This window comes from Sparus aurata, chromosome 18 (genome assembly GCF_900880675.1).
Source record: "Sparus aurata chromosome 18, fSpaAur1.1, whole genome shotgun sequence".
NCBI classification, from domain to species: Eukaryota; Metazoa; Chordata; class Actinopteri; order Spariformes; family Sparidae; genus Sparus; species Sparus aurata.
In genome coordinates, this window is record NC_044204.1 from 19,262,100 (window position 1) to 19,275,860 (window position 13,761).

At 46.1% G+C, this 13,761-nt stretch overlaps 1 protein-coding gene across 11 annotated transcripts in view; it reads right to left on the bottom strand.

Annotated features, from left to right (window-relative positions):
- ablim3 (actin binding LIM protein family, member 3) overlaps positions 1-8,954 on the bottom strand; it is a 52,115-nt gene extending 43,161 nt beyond the window's left edge. For 10 of the 11 annotated variants that reach the window (XM_030396830.1, XM_030396839.1, XM_030396838.1 and 7 more), the window contains exon 1: positions 8,398-8,954. In XM_030396830.1, coding sequence (XP_030252690.1) covers positions 8,398-8,410 — 13 coding nt within the window. In that variant the 5' untranslated portion in view covers positions 8,411-8,954. Of the gene's footprint in view, positions 1-7,319; positions 7,430-8,397 lie in introns of those variants that run through there. The other variant, XM_030396833.1, reaches the window with a different exon arrangement.
- Between the last annotated feature and the right edge of the window lie 4,807 nt (positions 8,955-13,761).

A 13,761-nucleotide genomic window follows, 5' to 3' on the forward strand; every position in this document is an offset into this window, starting at 1 on the left:
GAGTTTTTTTAATTGAAGTTTTGGCCATTTTCTGAGCCAAAACCTAAATCCCATAATAGAACTCCATAGCTTTTCTGTGGAGGACATTTTTACCAAACACATCTTCAGTTGTCAACAAATCTGACCAGCAATAAGGAAAGCTAAACGCTGAAGCAACAAGAGAGGTTTAACTTTGTGACAAATCACTTAATTCTGTGCTCAAACTTAAAAAAAAAAAAAACATGCTATAATGCGACAATGACACATGACCATAGAAGAGTCGTACATTGACGAGAAGAGATTTTGAGAAGCCGTGAGAGCTAAAGGCAGTGCCTCCCAAAATGCGAGTGTGTCAAGTGTATCTGGTGTTAAAAGCGTTACGTGGCTCTTTTAAGAAGAGGGCAGCGCGTAAGTGTGTAGTAGAGCGAGAACGAGGGAGAGCAGTGGGGTTTTCGATCGGAGCAGGGGGAATGTTTACCAATCAAGTGGTCTAGTAGCAGTAAACGTACAGTACTGGTTACAGTTTGCCCCGTGAATAAACTCTGCAACTGCTGAATACCCAAGAAGACTTTATGCTACCGCTACTGTTATTATCAGTGCTATCGCTATCCATGCTAATGATGCTGATCCCCCATTCTCTGTTTGCTGACTGTAAGACAGGAAGAAATAGCGGCTGGAGTGGGACTTGGAACACTTCCCTGTATTGAAGTGACTGGGAAAACCACCCAGCATTTCTCCATGTTAGCATTGAATATTTTCCACAAAGCCAGAGGTTGTCAATACCTAATATCACTTATGTCTTATGTCTTATGACCGTTGTCGGAATAAAGATTGACTTGCTTCATGAATTTAGAGATATGGTGGCAAGAAATTTCTCAAAGCCAAGGTGCACAACATCTCTTCAGGTACTGACTGAAAGTTACTGCATTAATTTTTTTCTCTACAGTTTAAAATGTGTGCTCCATGCACAGGCCTTTATATGACTTTATTAATAGAACAGCTTAAGAGGTGACAGGAGAAGTGACACGCAGCAAAGGGCCCCAGGCCGGGACCTGAACCCAGGGCTGCTGCCGCAAGGACAAAGCCTCTGTACATGGGACGCCCACTCTACCAACTAAGCGGCACCCCATCATTTATATATCAAGTCAGCACTGTATACCATATAAAGCATGTCTTCCTTCTCCATAATTCAATTCTGCCAATGATCAGATGCCTCCCTGCCTTCCCCCAACATCCCCTCTTTATCTCCCTTCGTCTCTGTCAGGACCTTGACCGGAAGCATTCATCAGAGCCATGATGCTGTTCAGTGGTGTCTCAAACATACTGTCCCTCTATGGAGAGAGAGAGAGAGGGAGCGGTCAGACTGCCACTGACAGTCTGAATGATCACTCAATCCTACCAGGAGCCAAGGTCGTGGGGACGGCAACCTTGAGGACACAACCCACAGTGTAGCCACGGCGGTGGAGCTTTGATCCGAATGAGTCCTGTTCATTTGAATGAAAACGTATCTTAGATCTCACGGATTAAACGGCGAGCGGATGGTATATTAATGCAGTCTTCATAATTTCCTCTTTACAAGGGCTTTAACTGTTGTTTAACTACCCCACTACATACCAGCGCGGTAGCCACAATAACCCTCGCTGTAAATGAAAAGGAAAAAAAAAACCATCCATCCATCCATCCATCCATTTTCATCCGCTTATCCGGGGCCGGGTCGCGGGGGCAGCTGCCTGAGCAGGGACACCCAGACTTCCCTCTCCCCGGATACCGCCTCCAGCTCTTCCGGGAGGACCCCAAGGCGTTCCCAGGCCAGCTGGGCGACATAGTCACACCAGCGTGTCCTGGGTCTTCCTCGGGGTCTCCTCCCGGAGGGACATGCCAGGAACACCTCCCGAGGGAGGCGTCCCGGGGGCATCCGAAACAGATGCCCGAACCACCTCAGCTGGCTCCTCTCGATGTGGAGGAGCAGCGGCTCTACTCTGAGCTCCTCCCGGGTGACAGAGCTCTTCACCCTATCTCTAAGGGAGCGCCCTGCCACCCTGCGGAGGAAACTCATTTCGGCCGCTTGTATCCGGGATCTTATTCTTTCGGTCATGACCCAAAGTTCATGGCCATAGGTGAGGGTCGGAACGTAGATTGACTGGTAAATCGAGAGCTTCGCCTTTCGGCTCAGCTCTCTCTTCACCACGACGGACCGATACAAAGACCGCATTACTGCGGCCGCTGCACCGATCCGTCTGTCAATCTCACGCTCCATCCTTCCCTCACTCGTGAACAAGACCCCAAGATACTTAAACTCCTCCACTTGAGGCAGGAACTCTCCTCCCACCTGGAGGGAGCAGGCCACCTTTTTCCGGTCGAGAACCATGGCCTCGGATTTGGAGGTGCTGATTCTCATCCCAGCCGCTTTGCACTCGGCTGCAAACCGCCCCAGGACATGCTGGAGGTCCCGGCTCGAAGGAGCCAACAAGACCACATCATCCGCGAAAAGCAGAGATGAGATCCATTGGCTCCCGAACCAGATCCCCTCCGGCCCGTGGCTGCGCCTAGAAATTCTGTCCATAAAAGTAATGAACAGAACCGGTGACAAAGGGCAGCCCTGCCGGAGTCCAACATGTACTGGGAACAGGTCTGACTTACTGCCGGCAATGCGAACCAAGCTCCTGCTCCGGCAGTACAGGGACCGTACGGCCCTTAACAGAGGGCCCCCGACCCCGTACTCCCGGAGCACCCCCCACAGTATGCCACGAGGGACACGGTCGAATGCCTTCTCCAAGTCCACAAAACACATGTGGACTGGTTGGGCAAACTCCCATGAACCCTCGAGCACCCTGCGGAGGGTATAGAGCTGGTCCAGTGTTCCACGGCCAGGACGAAAACCGCATTGTTCCTCCTGGATCCGAGGTTCGACTATCGGCCGAATTCTCCTCTCCAGTACCCTGGAATAGACTTTCCCGGGGAGGCTGAGGAGTGTGATCCCCCGATAGTTGGAACACACCCTCCGGTCCCCCTTTTTAAATAGGGGGACCACCACCCCGGTCTGCCAGTCCAGAGGCACTGTCCCCGACTGCCACGCGATGCTGCAGAGACGTGTCAGCCAAGACAGCCCCACAACATCCAGAGACTTGAGGTACTCAGGGCGGATCTCATCCACCCCCGGTGCTTTGCCACTGAGGAGCTTACGGACTACCTCAGTGACTTCGGCTTGGGTGATGGATGGGTCAACCTCTGAGTCCCCAGCCTCTGCTTCCTCTATGGAAGGCGTGTCAGCGGGATTGAGGAGATCCTCGAAGTATTCCTTCCACCGCCCGACGATGTCCCCAGTCAAGGTCAACAGCTCCCCACCTCCACTGTAAACAGTGTTGGTGGAGGACTGCTTCCCCCTCCTGAGGCGCCGGATGGTTTGCCAGAATTTCTTCGAGGCCGACCGGTAGTCCTCCTCCATGGCCTCCCCGAACTCTTCCCAGACCCGAGTTTTTGCTTCCGAGACTGCCCGTGCTGCCGCACGCTTGGCCTGCCGGTACCCGTCAGCTGCCTCAGGAGTCCCCCGGGCCAGCCAGGCCCGGTAGGACTCCTTCTTCAGCTTGACAGCAACCCTTACTTCCGGGGTCCACCACCGGGTTCGGGGATTGCCGCCGCGACAGGCACCGGAGACCTTACGGCCACAGCTCCGGACAGCCGCGTCAACAATGGAGGTGGAGAACATGGTCCATTCGGACTCAATGTCCCCAGCCTCCCTCGGGATCTGGTCAAAGCTCTCCCGGAGGTGGGAGTTAAAGATCTCCCTGGCAGAGGGTTCTGCCAGACGTTCCCAGCAGACCCTCACGATACGTTTGGGTCTGCCAGGTCTGTCCAGCTTCCTCCCCCGCCAGCGGATCCAACTCACCACCAGGTGGTGATCAGTTGACAGCTCAGCCCCTCTCTTCACCCGAGTGTCCAAGACATACGGCCGGAGGTCAGATGACACGACCACAAAGTCGATCATTGATCTCCGGCCTAGGGTGTCCTGGTGCCACGTGCACATATGGACACCCTTATGCTTGAACATGGTGTTCGTTATGGACAAACTGTGACTAGCACAGAAGTCCAGTAACAAAACACCACTCGGGTTCAGATCGGGGAGGCCGTTCCTCCCAATCACACCCCTCCAGGTAACACTGTCATCGCCCACGTGGGCGTTGAAGTCCCCCAGGAGAACGACGGAGTCCCCGGTTGGAGCACTCTCCAGTACCCCTCCCAGGGACTCCAAGAAGGCCGGGTACTCTGCACCGCTGTTCGGCCCATAAGCCGAGACAACGGTGAGAGTCCTATCCCCGACCCGAAGGCGCAGGGAAACGACCCTCTCGTTCACCGGGGAGAACTCCAACACATGGCGGCTGAGCTGGGGGGCTATAAGCAAGCCCACACCAGCTCGCCGCCTCTCGCCGCGGGCAACTCCAGAGTAGAAGAGAGTCCAGCCTCTCTCAAGGAGAAAAAAAAAACATGTGCCTAATTTTATGTTGGCCTGTAAATACACGGCAGTTGGACGGGACGTCGCACTGTGAATATTCATGTGCATCCCAGCATCTGTGTTTGCATCCGTGCATCTTTGTCTCCCGCCTTTGTTCTCAGTGTTATTGAACTAAGGCGTCTGGCAGCATGAGTGATAAATGGTGTTTGGCTCTGGTTTGGACTGCTCACCAGATGAGGCAGAAGAGCAGGAATCATATATGATCCAGCTCCCCTCCCTGTCCACCCCTCGTTCCGCCTCATTCCCCCCATAAAACACAGAAACACAACTGACATCAACAGAAAATATCCAGTGTTTGGTTTAGCACCGTCCGATGTGTTCATACATTCAATTCATTTTGTCCCCTTCTGGAATAGCGGCCTCAGAGCGACACTTTCAGTGGGTCGTTGGATCATTCTGTCCATTCATACAAAAGACAAAAAACGTCCCCTCGACAAAGAAAAAAAACATGAACTCTGCTGCACTTTGGTCAACGGTGGAAGAATTCTCGCTCTATCAGCAGCCAAAGCCTCATTGGAAACCGTCACGTCAAAGCAGTCTTTTGAGGTATTACGATGAGTTCGGTTCAAAAGCAGTCTTCAGAAAACTTCAGGACTGCTGCAAAAACTTGTGCCGATGCTGAATAAATAAGGTTTCAATCACAGCAGGCTGTTTGAAGACCTTTTTTGAACTAGGTGTCATTCCCTGACATGAGTAGATATGCTTGTTTCTACTGAGATGTGAGATGTGGACACATCAAAGTTTGAACAACATTTAATTTATTCATATCAACCAGTAGTTACTCTAACAGATGTTCTTTGAACTGTATTTACAATCTCGCAGAGGTACAGCAGCGCTTTAAACTCAATGCCAATATGAGCTAACTATAATTACCTCAAATTTAGCAGGACTGATTCAAGAAAAAATGTGGCCTGTGGAAATATCAATGAGATAATAACAATTTCTTGTTGCCCGTGCTTAGATTTAAACAAAGAAAAACCTTTTTTCTGCACCTGTTTACAATCTTTTACATGACACGAGAGAGACCAATTTTTTTACTTCAGTGTTTTACGAAGATTCTTGAGCATGTAAAAGGTCAAAGTCCACACTAACGGAAGCTTCTCGCTCCCACAAAAAACACTGCTCCCGAAACGCCTCGTCAGCAGACCTTTAATTCTGTGACTTTGTGACATCACACTACATCTGCATGTGGCATATTTACATAATCTATGCCTAGCGGCTAGTCGGGCATGTAATAACTGATGTAGCTACTCTGTTGTTGTTAGCCGTGCTGGCTCAGGCTGGTGTGAGCTGACCAATCAGAGCAGACTAGGTATTCGGGGGGGGCCTTAAAGAGACACAAGCTAAAACTGACCGAATGAGATTTAGAACTTTTTTGCATTAAAGCTTATTCTAGTAGTAACCTAAAACATAATATGTTAGAGAAAATGATGCATTATAGTCTTCTATAAGAAATTAAACCATACGTGCTATTGGTTGAGGTCTGCTTGATCATAGACAGAACTGAAATTCAACGTGCATCATAGCGTCACGCTGGAAAAGGGGTGAAAAATAGTGAATCAGTCTCTGGTTATATTGGATATCTGTAGCAAATTTCATGTAAATTCTCCCATCAGCCGTTTAGATATTCCAGTCTGGATCAAAGTAGTGGACTGACCAACAGACGGACCAGCATTGGCATCCAGGGCACGACAGCTACTTGGCTGAAAAAATATATACCTGATGCTCGTTCCCAAACTTATCAGGCATTCAAGCCATACATCTTCATCATTAGAGATAAAGCACGTCTCTTTAAAGTTAAGACACCCAAATGAGGAATGCCTTTCGGATGCTTTTCGTCCGATGCTTAAGAACTGGAAGGCGGAGAAAGAAGGGGAGAGGTGTCAGAGCTGTCTTTGATGCATGGCTCTGCAGATCCCCTCAGGTCCCCGAGCGCAATGATCAGCGTATTGATCAACATGTGTTTTATCACTCCCCGAAAACACTGTATCTCAGGGCCGGCTGAAATTCTGCAAAAAAAAAAAAAAAACTACAGAGGGAATCGTCGTGCATCCGTGTTTCTCTCTCAGTATACGCTGAACCAAGGTTACTTCCACCAGAAACTCAACTGATAACACCCACAGTTCAGCCTTGTCCGCCAGCCAGGCAGAAAATAGCAGTCTGACCACACACATACACACACACACACACACACAACCCAGTGACCATGAGAGATAGAAGGCCCTGAAGATGAAGACAGACAGCCAGAGCGGTGTGTAATTACTCTGTGTGTGTTGATGGCCTCTGGGCTATCACACCCAATGCAGCGGAAAACAGGGCACGCGGCGACGGCGGCCCGGCCTAACAGGCCCATTCATGTCCAAACCTTGAGAGTGTCGAGAGTGAAGGGGAACATATGTTTGACTGGCTGGAGGGAAGAGGGTGAGGAGAGGAGAGGAGAGAGGAGAGGAGAGGAGAGGAGAGGAGAGGAGAGGAGAGGAGATGTTCCCTCCTCAGCTCTGATGCCTGCTGTGTTTTCATGCCTACAGCCAGACTACAGACACATGTCACACCACCATCTGCCAGTGCTGACATGCGTTCGCGAACGCACGGCTAAAATGCAGACGGTTTTGCACATAATCGCGCGCGAGCCGCACTATAACCACAGGTTGAGGTGTTGTTGATGTGTGTGTTTGAGGAGCACATGCTTCCTAAATCACAAGAGCCTGTGACAGCTCTCCACATGCTGGCTGCACACGCTCCTCCTCCTCCCTCCTCCTCCCACTATCCCCTCCTCCTCTTCTTGTGTCAGCTGAGAGGAGCATTTTGGAGCTCAACAAAAGAATTCTACACATTTCTTCAGCGAGCGAGGTGGTTGCGACACCACTCCCTGGCAGGCGGGGACGCAGGGAGGCAGGCAGGGCTCGGTACCAGAGGGTTAGGAGCACCGGATGAATAATGTAGTGCCACACAATGACAGGGTAGATTATGAATGATGCAGTGATACTCTTCCTCCTGTAGACACGGAAGCACATGACAGTGTCAGTTTCTCTGAGCGCCTGGCTCACATCAACCTCAGCTGACAGCTAAAAGGGGGCAGCTTTTTTCAGAAAAGTCTTCCCCTCGGAGAGCCGACCAGTGATAACTTGTAAACTCAACAAAGTGGAGGCACGCACACAGCAGATGACCCACAAGCCCTGCAGGGAAAGCCCTGATTCAGCTGACAGAGGATCAGGGTCACAGTCAGCTGATGCAAGGTCAGCTCAGCATCATGGCAGCCCCCGGGCCGGTGAATCTGACGAGAGCTCCTCAGGCTGTCAGACTTATTCGTCATGTGCTGCATCACAGTATGAGCCCAACTCCAAACCATGAGAGCAGGTCAGCGACCCTCCAGCTCAGAGGTTTCCTGCTCCTGCAAACCACAGGGTTAGAGGACAGGTGGGGAGTTTTATGGGGCGAGGACAGCTGAGAGTCAGTTGGTCTCCGAGGAGAGGAGGACGAGGGAGAAGAAGAAAGAAAGGGGAGAAAGAAAACATTTGGAGCAGCTGTTGTGCTGATGAAGAATCCCAGAAATGCTCCTCTATGAATGAACTCTGGGCAAATGCTACTTTGACCTACAGATATACTTAGCTCCCTTTCTCTAAGCCCTCTGAACCTGCTCCAGGTCTATTAACCAGGGCTTGGCACTCTATTTCACTCTCTATATCATTCTCTCCTGGTCGGACATAAACAAATCACAGTATAATTGAATATTATGGTGTGTTCAGGTGGAGTGAGTTCACACGGGTTAAACCTCGACTTAAAGCTGTTTTAAGTTGCCACTTTCTGCAGTCTGTTCCATCACACACAAGCTACTATTGTTCAGCGGTCCCTCGTCTCTACTGTAGATATTGTCCTTGCGCTTCAAGTGCGCGCAAGAATGGACTTACCGCTGGAACTCATGATGCCCAACGTGCTCTTATCTACAACAAAGCGCCTCCGTCGACAATAATCCCATAAAGCGAGAGGAGATCTTCACGGAGCACTTCACTCCTTCCACACTGTGTCATTAAAACAGAAATAGAAAATAAAATAAAATGAGTGTGAATCCAGTGGACGTAAAAAAAAAAAAAAAATTAAAAAAAGAGAGAGAGAAAAAAAAATAAAAAATGATGCTCCTCACTGCTTCCAGTCAATTTCTGAGAGGGCGAGCCAGAAAGAGAGAGACACAAAAAAATGTGTAAGAAAAATAAAAAAATAAAGGAGGATATTTCCCAGTGATTGTGGAAAAAAAAAAGACCCAGATAAAGAGTCCGAGTTGTCGCTGTGTGAGCCTGTGGGCTGTGTTGTGTTGTTTTCCAGAGAAACAGGCTTCAGTTACAACAACAATGCTGCTCAGTCGGATTCCACCTTCACATTTCGCTCCTGGCTGATTCCAGCTCTGCGCTCCTCTCCCTGAGAGCCGCCGCCGCCGCTGCTGCTGCTGTCACAGCTCCTCTCACTGCCAGCACAGCCGCAGCCAGCGTGTTCCGGCCGCCACTTTCAAATTAAAAGCTACAGCGTGACTTATATCTATAAAACAGCGCTGTAAAAAAAAAAAAAAAAAAAAAAAAAAAAGTACCCATACGTCATACTTGGTCAAAATAAAGATATCATGTCAAAGTATTGCTTTGATAAAAGTGAAAGTCACCAATACGAATATGAGTCTCAAAGGGGCACTGTGTGGTTTTGGAGAAGAAATTCAAACTCAGAATTTTTAACATTTACAATATCAAGGAGGTAATACAACAATCTTTAAAATATCTATTTTTTCATGACTGAATAAACAAGCTGTTGTCAGAGGTCCAGATGATAAAGTCCAGAACACAGTTTGAAGCTAGAAAAGTGGCAGGGTCGGCAACGTATAAACATTTTGTGTCCTTCAAGGTCAGTTTGTCTATTCAGTTTATTCAGTCATGACAACAAAGAGAGTTTGTTTATTTACTTTGTTTGGGTATAAAGTTCTGTCAAAGAAATTCTTCATCTCTCTCCCTCTCTTCATTTCTCCCCCAAAACTTACAAAATTCACCTTTAAAGTTAATCATATTAAATGTGCGTGCCTACATATTACAGTGAAAGATATTGACTGGCAAAAGTAAATTATAATCGACATGTATTTACATGTATCATACAATCATGTCCAGCATTTAGCATTTTTCTGTTTATCTGAATTACTGATTTGCTTTTAATCTGATCCAACAAAATAAATTATTTTAAAATGTTTATTTCCTCTCTGATGCAAAGTGTAGTAACTTAAGTTATCAACTAAATGTAGTGCAATAAAAAGTACAACCTTTGCCTTGACATAAAATCATACACTAACATTGATGTAATTACTTCCTGCCACACATCAAATTTACATTTAAAAAAAATAATAATAATCTCTGACGACTCTGCTCTCTTCGGCCTCACAAGGGACGAGGACGACAGAGCCTACGGAGAACTCATGAAGGACTTTGTGGACTGGTGCCAGCTGAACCAACTCCTGCTCCACACCGGGAAGACCAGAGAGCTTGTGGTGGATTTCTGCAGGCACAGTCAACCCTGCAGCACAGGTGAACATCCAGGGAATGGACATTGAGATGGTGACATCTTACAAGTACCTGGGAGTTCACCTGAACAATAAACTGGACTAGACTGATCACACTGCAGCAACATATAAGAAAGGTCATAGCAGACTCCATCTGCTGAGGAAGCTCAGGTCCTTTGGAGTGCAGGGGGCAAACCTGACAACTTTCTATGACTCTGTGGTGGCATCAGCTATTTTCTAAGGGGTTGTCTGTTGGAGCAGCAGCATCTTGGCAGCAGGCAGGAGGAGACTTGATAAACTTATCAAGAAGGCCAGCTCCATCCTGGGATGCCCTCTTGCCCTATAGGTGGTGAGAGAGAGCAGGACGATGGACGAGCTGTGATTGCTGCTGGTGAAGGAGTCCCGCCCCCTGCAGGGCACTACCACAGCACTGGGCAGCTCCTTCAGCAACAGACTCATACACCCCAAATGTGCCCACAAGGGTGTGAAGGAGAGGTATCGCAGGTCCTTTTCCTCCTGCTGCTGTCAGACTCTACAACCAGCACTGCTCCCTGCAGACCTCACTCTGATCTTCCTCTGTGCTGTGCACTGTGCAAAACAACTACACTTAACTAATTTCTCATTTTTAGTTTGTACTATTTGGTCAATTTTATGACACCCATATCTATTATCCGTAAATAACAATTTACTGCCAAACTGTTTATAATTACATGTTAATTTTGTACAATATTATGTTCATATGTATATACAAGTCTATTCTATTTCTTACCTTTTAATTATATTGTTTGTTTTTCACTGTTGTTATTGTTTTTTTTTATAATACTACTGTCCTTTGGCTGCTGTGGCAAACAAATTTCCCCATTGTGGGACAATAAAGGAATACTGATTCTGATTCTGATGTTGAACAGGCTGCACTGTAGCTGTCATAAGACAGGAATAACAATAATGCTAATGATAATAATCGTAATCACAATAATACATTTTCATTGTTTTCAAATGACAGTAGACAGCCTGATTGATATCACTCGGATCTGGAGGCCAATTCATTATTATGATTTTATTGTGAAAGTAACGTCGTCTCATTTCCGGTTTGTCTCTTCGTGCCTGCGTGCGACTTGACCTATCTCTCTCCTTATCCTGGGTTGAGCGACGTCACTGTGAGGCTGCTGTGGACGCTCCGGGGACTCTGTAGCCTACATCACACTGCAGGAAGTGTTCAAAAGTCACCGGTCTGAGTCTCAATCCGTTTCTCACAGCAGGTGAGGGCTGACAGGAAGATCCTCTCACTCTCAAGCATGCAAACATACATTTAAGAATTAGCAACATCATTTCAAATTGGGCAGAAAAATCCGGGTCAGTAGTTTTGAAAAGAACTTCAGGGGTTACTTGAAACAAATCGATTTAAAGACTCTGGGGAGCCTTTAAGGAAAGACTTGTTGGTGTGTGTGTGTATGTGTGTGTGTGTTTAGGCTTGGCTTGTTGCTAAAACTGTTCTGACACCGCCCTCTTCTGGTAAATCGACGTAAGCAAATTACTTAATTGGATTATTTGCGGCGGAGCTGTTGTTGAGGAGGGAGATTAATAGTGAAGCAGTTGACTTGGACGCTGCACTGCGTTTGGTTGTGGAATCCCAGTAATTCGCGTTGGCTGGTGTGTAAAAGTTGTGAGAGTGACCACAGCTCACACTTTGTTTGTGCAAACAGATTTCGTGTGAAGAACGGTGGGACTGTTGTGCACGCTGACTCAGTGTTGTGTGCTTTCAGTCCAATCAGTGTGGAAAGATCTCCATCTTATGGTGGAACACCCATCCGCCGTTTCCAGATCAGTCATTAGTCAAATCACTGTGTAAAGCCAGTGAAGGTGAACAAATGCCACAAAGAAAGTTAAACAATGATGGAGGAAGTATCCAGATCCTTCGCTTGAGAAAAAAGCACTGATATCACACTGTGGAAAGAAAGAAAGAAAGAAAGAAAGAAAGAAAGAAAGTCAGCAACAAGGAAAAGGCTTGCAATAAAAATGTACTAAAGTATAAAAAGTACTCAGCAAATTTACATCAAAAATTACTTCAATGTCTGTCAGTCAAATATTAATTAATGATTAATCCTTTAAGCTGTACTTAAGTATAAACTGCCAGCATGTTTAATTTATAAGAAAACATTCAAATGTTATCTTCATATGTTTTCAGTGCAAACGTCTTTTATTGTGAAGTAATTAGTAACTAAAGTTGTCAGATAGATGTAGTAAAACAAAAGTACAATATATTTCCTCTCAGATAGAAGTAAAAGTAGTCGTGGAATGTGACATTAAAATTACCTCAAATCTTTGTGCAGTTACATTCTACTGGTGCAGACAAATTAAAGGACTACAGAGAAAACAATAAGTATAGTATATATGATCGTTCAGTGATATAATCTCATTAAGAGCATTTTTACTCAAGTATTGTACTTATTGTACTTAAGTAAAATTTTGAGGCACTTGTACTTTACTTGTGTATTTCCAGTTTCTGCTTCTTTACACTTCGCTATATTTTGTAGGCAAATATTTTATTTTATTTTTATTCCACCACATTTTTATGATAGTTTAGTTATTAGTTACTTTGTATAAAACAGCTAATTTATTAATGAACTAATAAATGAATGTATTCTGTTGGCAACAAGAAGAACACTTATACCATTAATGAGAAGTGCTGAATGTAATCCAGCTGGCAATGTCCAGGCTGGTAATCAGTTGACTCGTAGTAACAGTATAAACTGTATGTAATTATATGTATAATTAACTTTTACTTAAGCTTTTGATACTTAAGTACATTTAATATTGGATACTATAAGGCTTTTACTATTTATATGGGTGACATCACTTTTACCAGAGTAATATTTTAAGCATGATATCTATTACACTTTAAGTGTGACTTTTGGGTTCTAGAGATAAGTATGTAGAATTTAGTGGCTTTTTATATAAAGTGCATCATTGTAGAAGAGTTTCAGGTCCAACAGGGCACACTTGATAATATTTCAGTATGTTATGGTCTACCCTTGGCCCCGTGTGTGTGTGTGTGTGGGTGCTGTTAATAAAATAACCAACCGCCTTGTCCCGTGTCCTGAGGAAGCCCTGGATCTGAAGACTGGAGGAAGCTGGACAATGGCGGGATGTGAGAGGCGCCCCCCTCTCTCTCTCTCTCTCTCTCTCTCTCTCTCTCTCTCTCTCTATCTATCTATCTATCTCTCTCTCTCTCTCACACACACACACACACACACACACACACACACACAAACATGCACACACACACACACTGTCTTACCTCTTTAGTTCTGGAGCTCATTTGTCGTACAAGATGTTCTGTCTTCGTCCCACGTTTGCTTAGAGGTTTTTGCTTCTTAACATGAAGCTTTTTAAAACTACTGTGAATTTCACTGAAATAATTTTAACCATGGAACTCTGTAAGTACCCTAAATTTGAATGAAGAACTCTTTTCTTCTTCCATCTTTGCACCGACCAACATACTTAAATCACGATCTCAGTCAGTGTCAGAAGGATAATCATCTACTTAAAGGGCAACTCCCCTAATTTTACATTTTGAAGTGTGTCTACAGGTCTCAGGTAGCACTACTGCATTGAAAACAGTTGTATTAAGACTTTTGTGGCTCTAGAGAAAGCTGCATGTAATCTGATAATTGACCCTCGTGGCTCAGTTGCATTGTGGGTAGTGTAGGCACCAGGTTTTGAAAAACAGTCCACTCCTACAAAA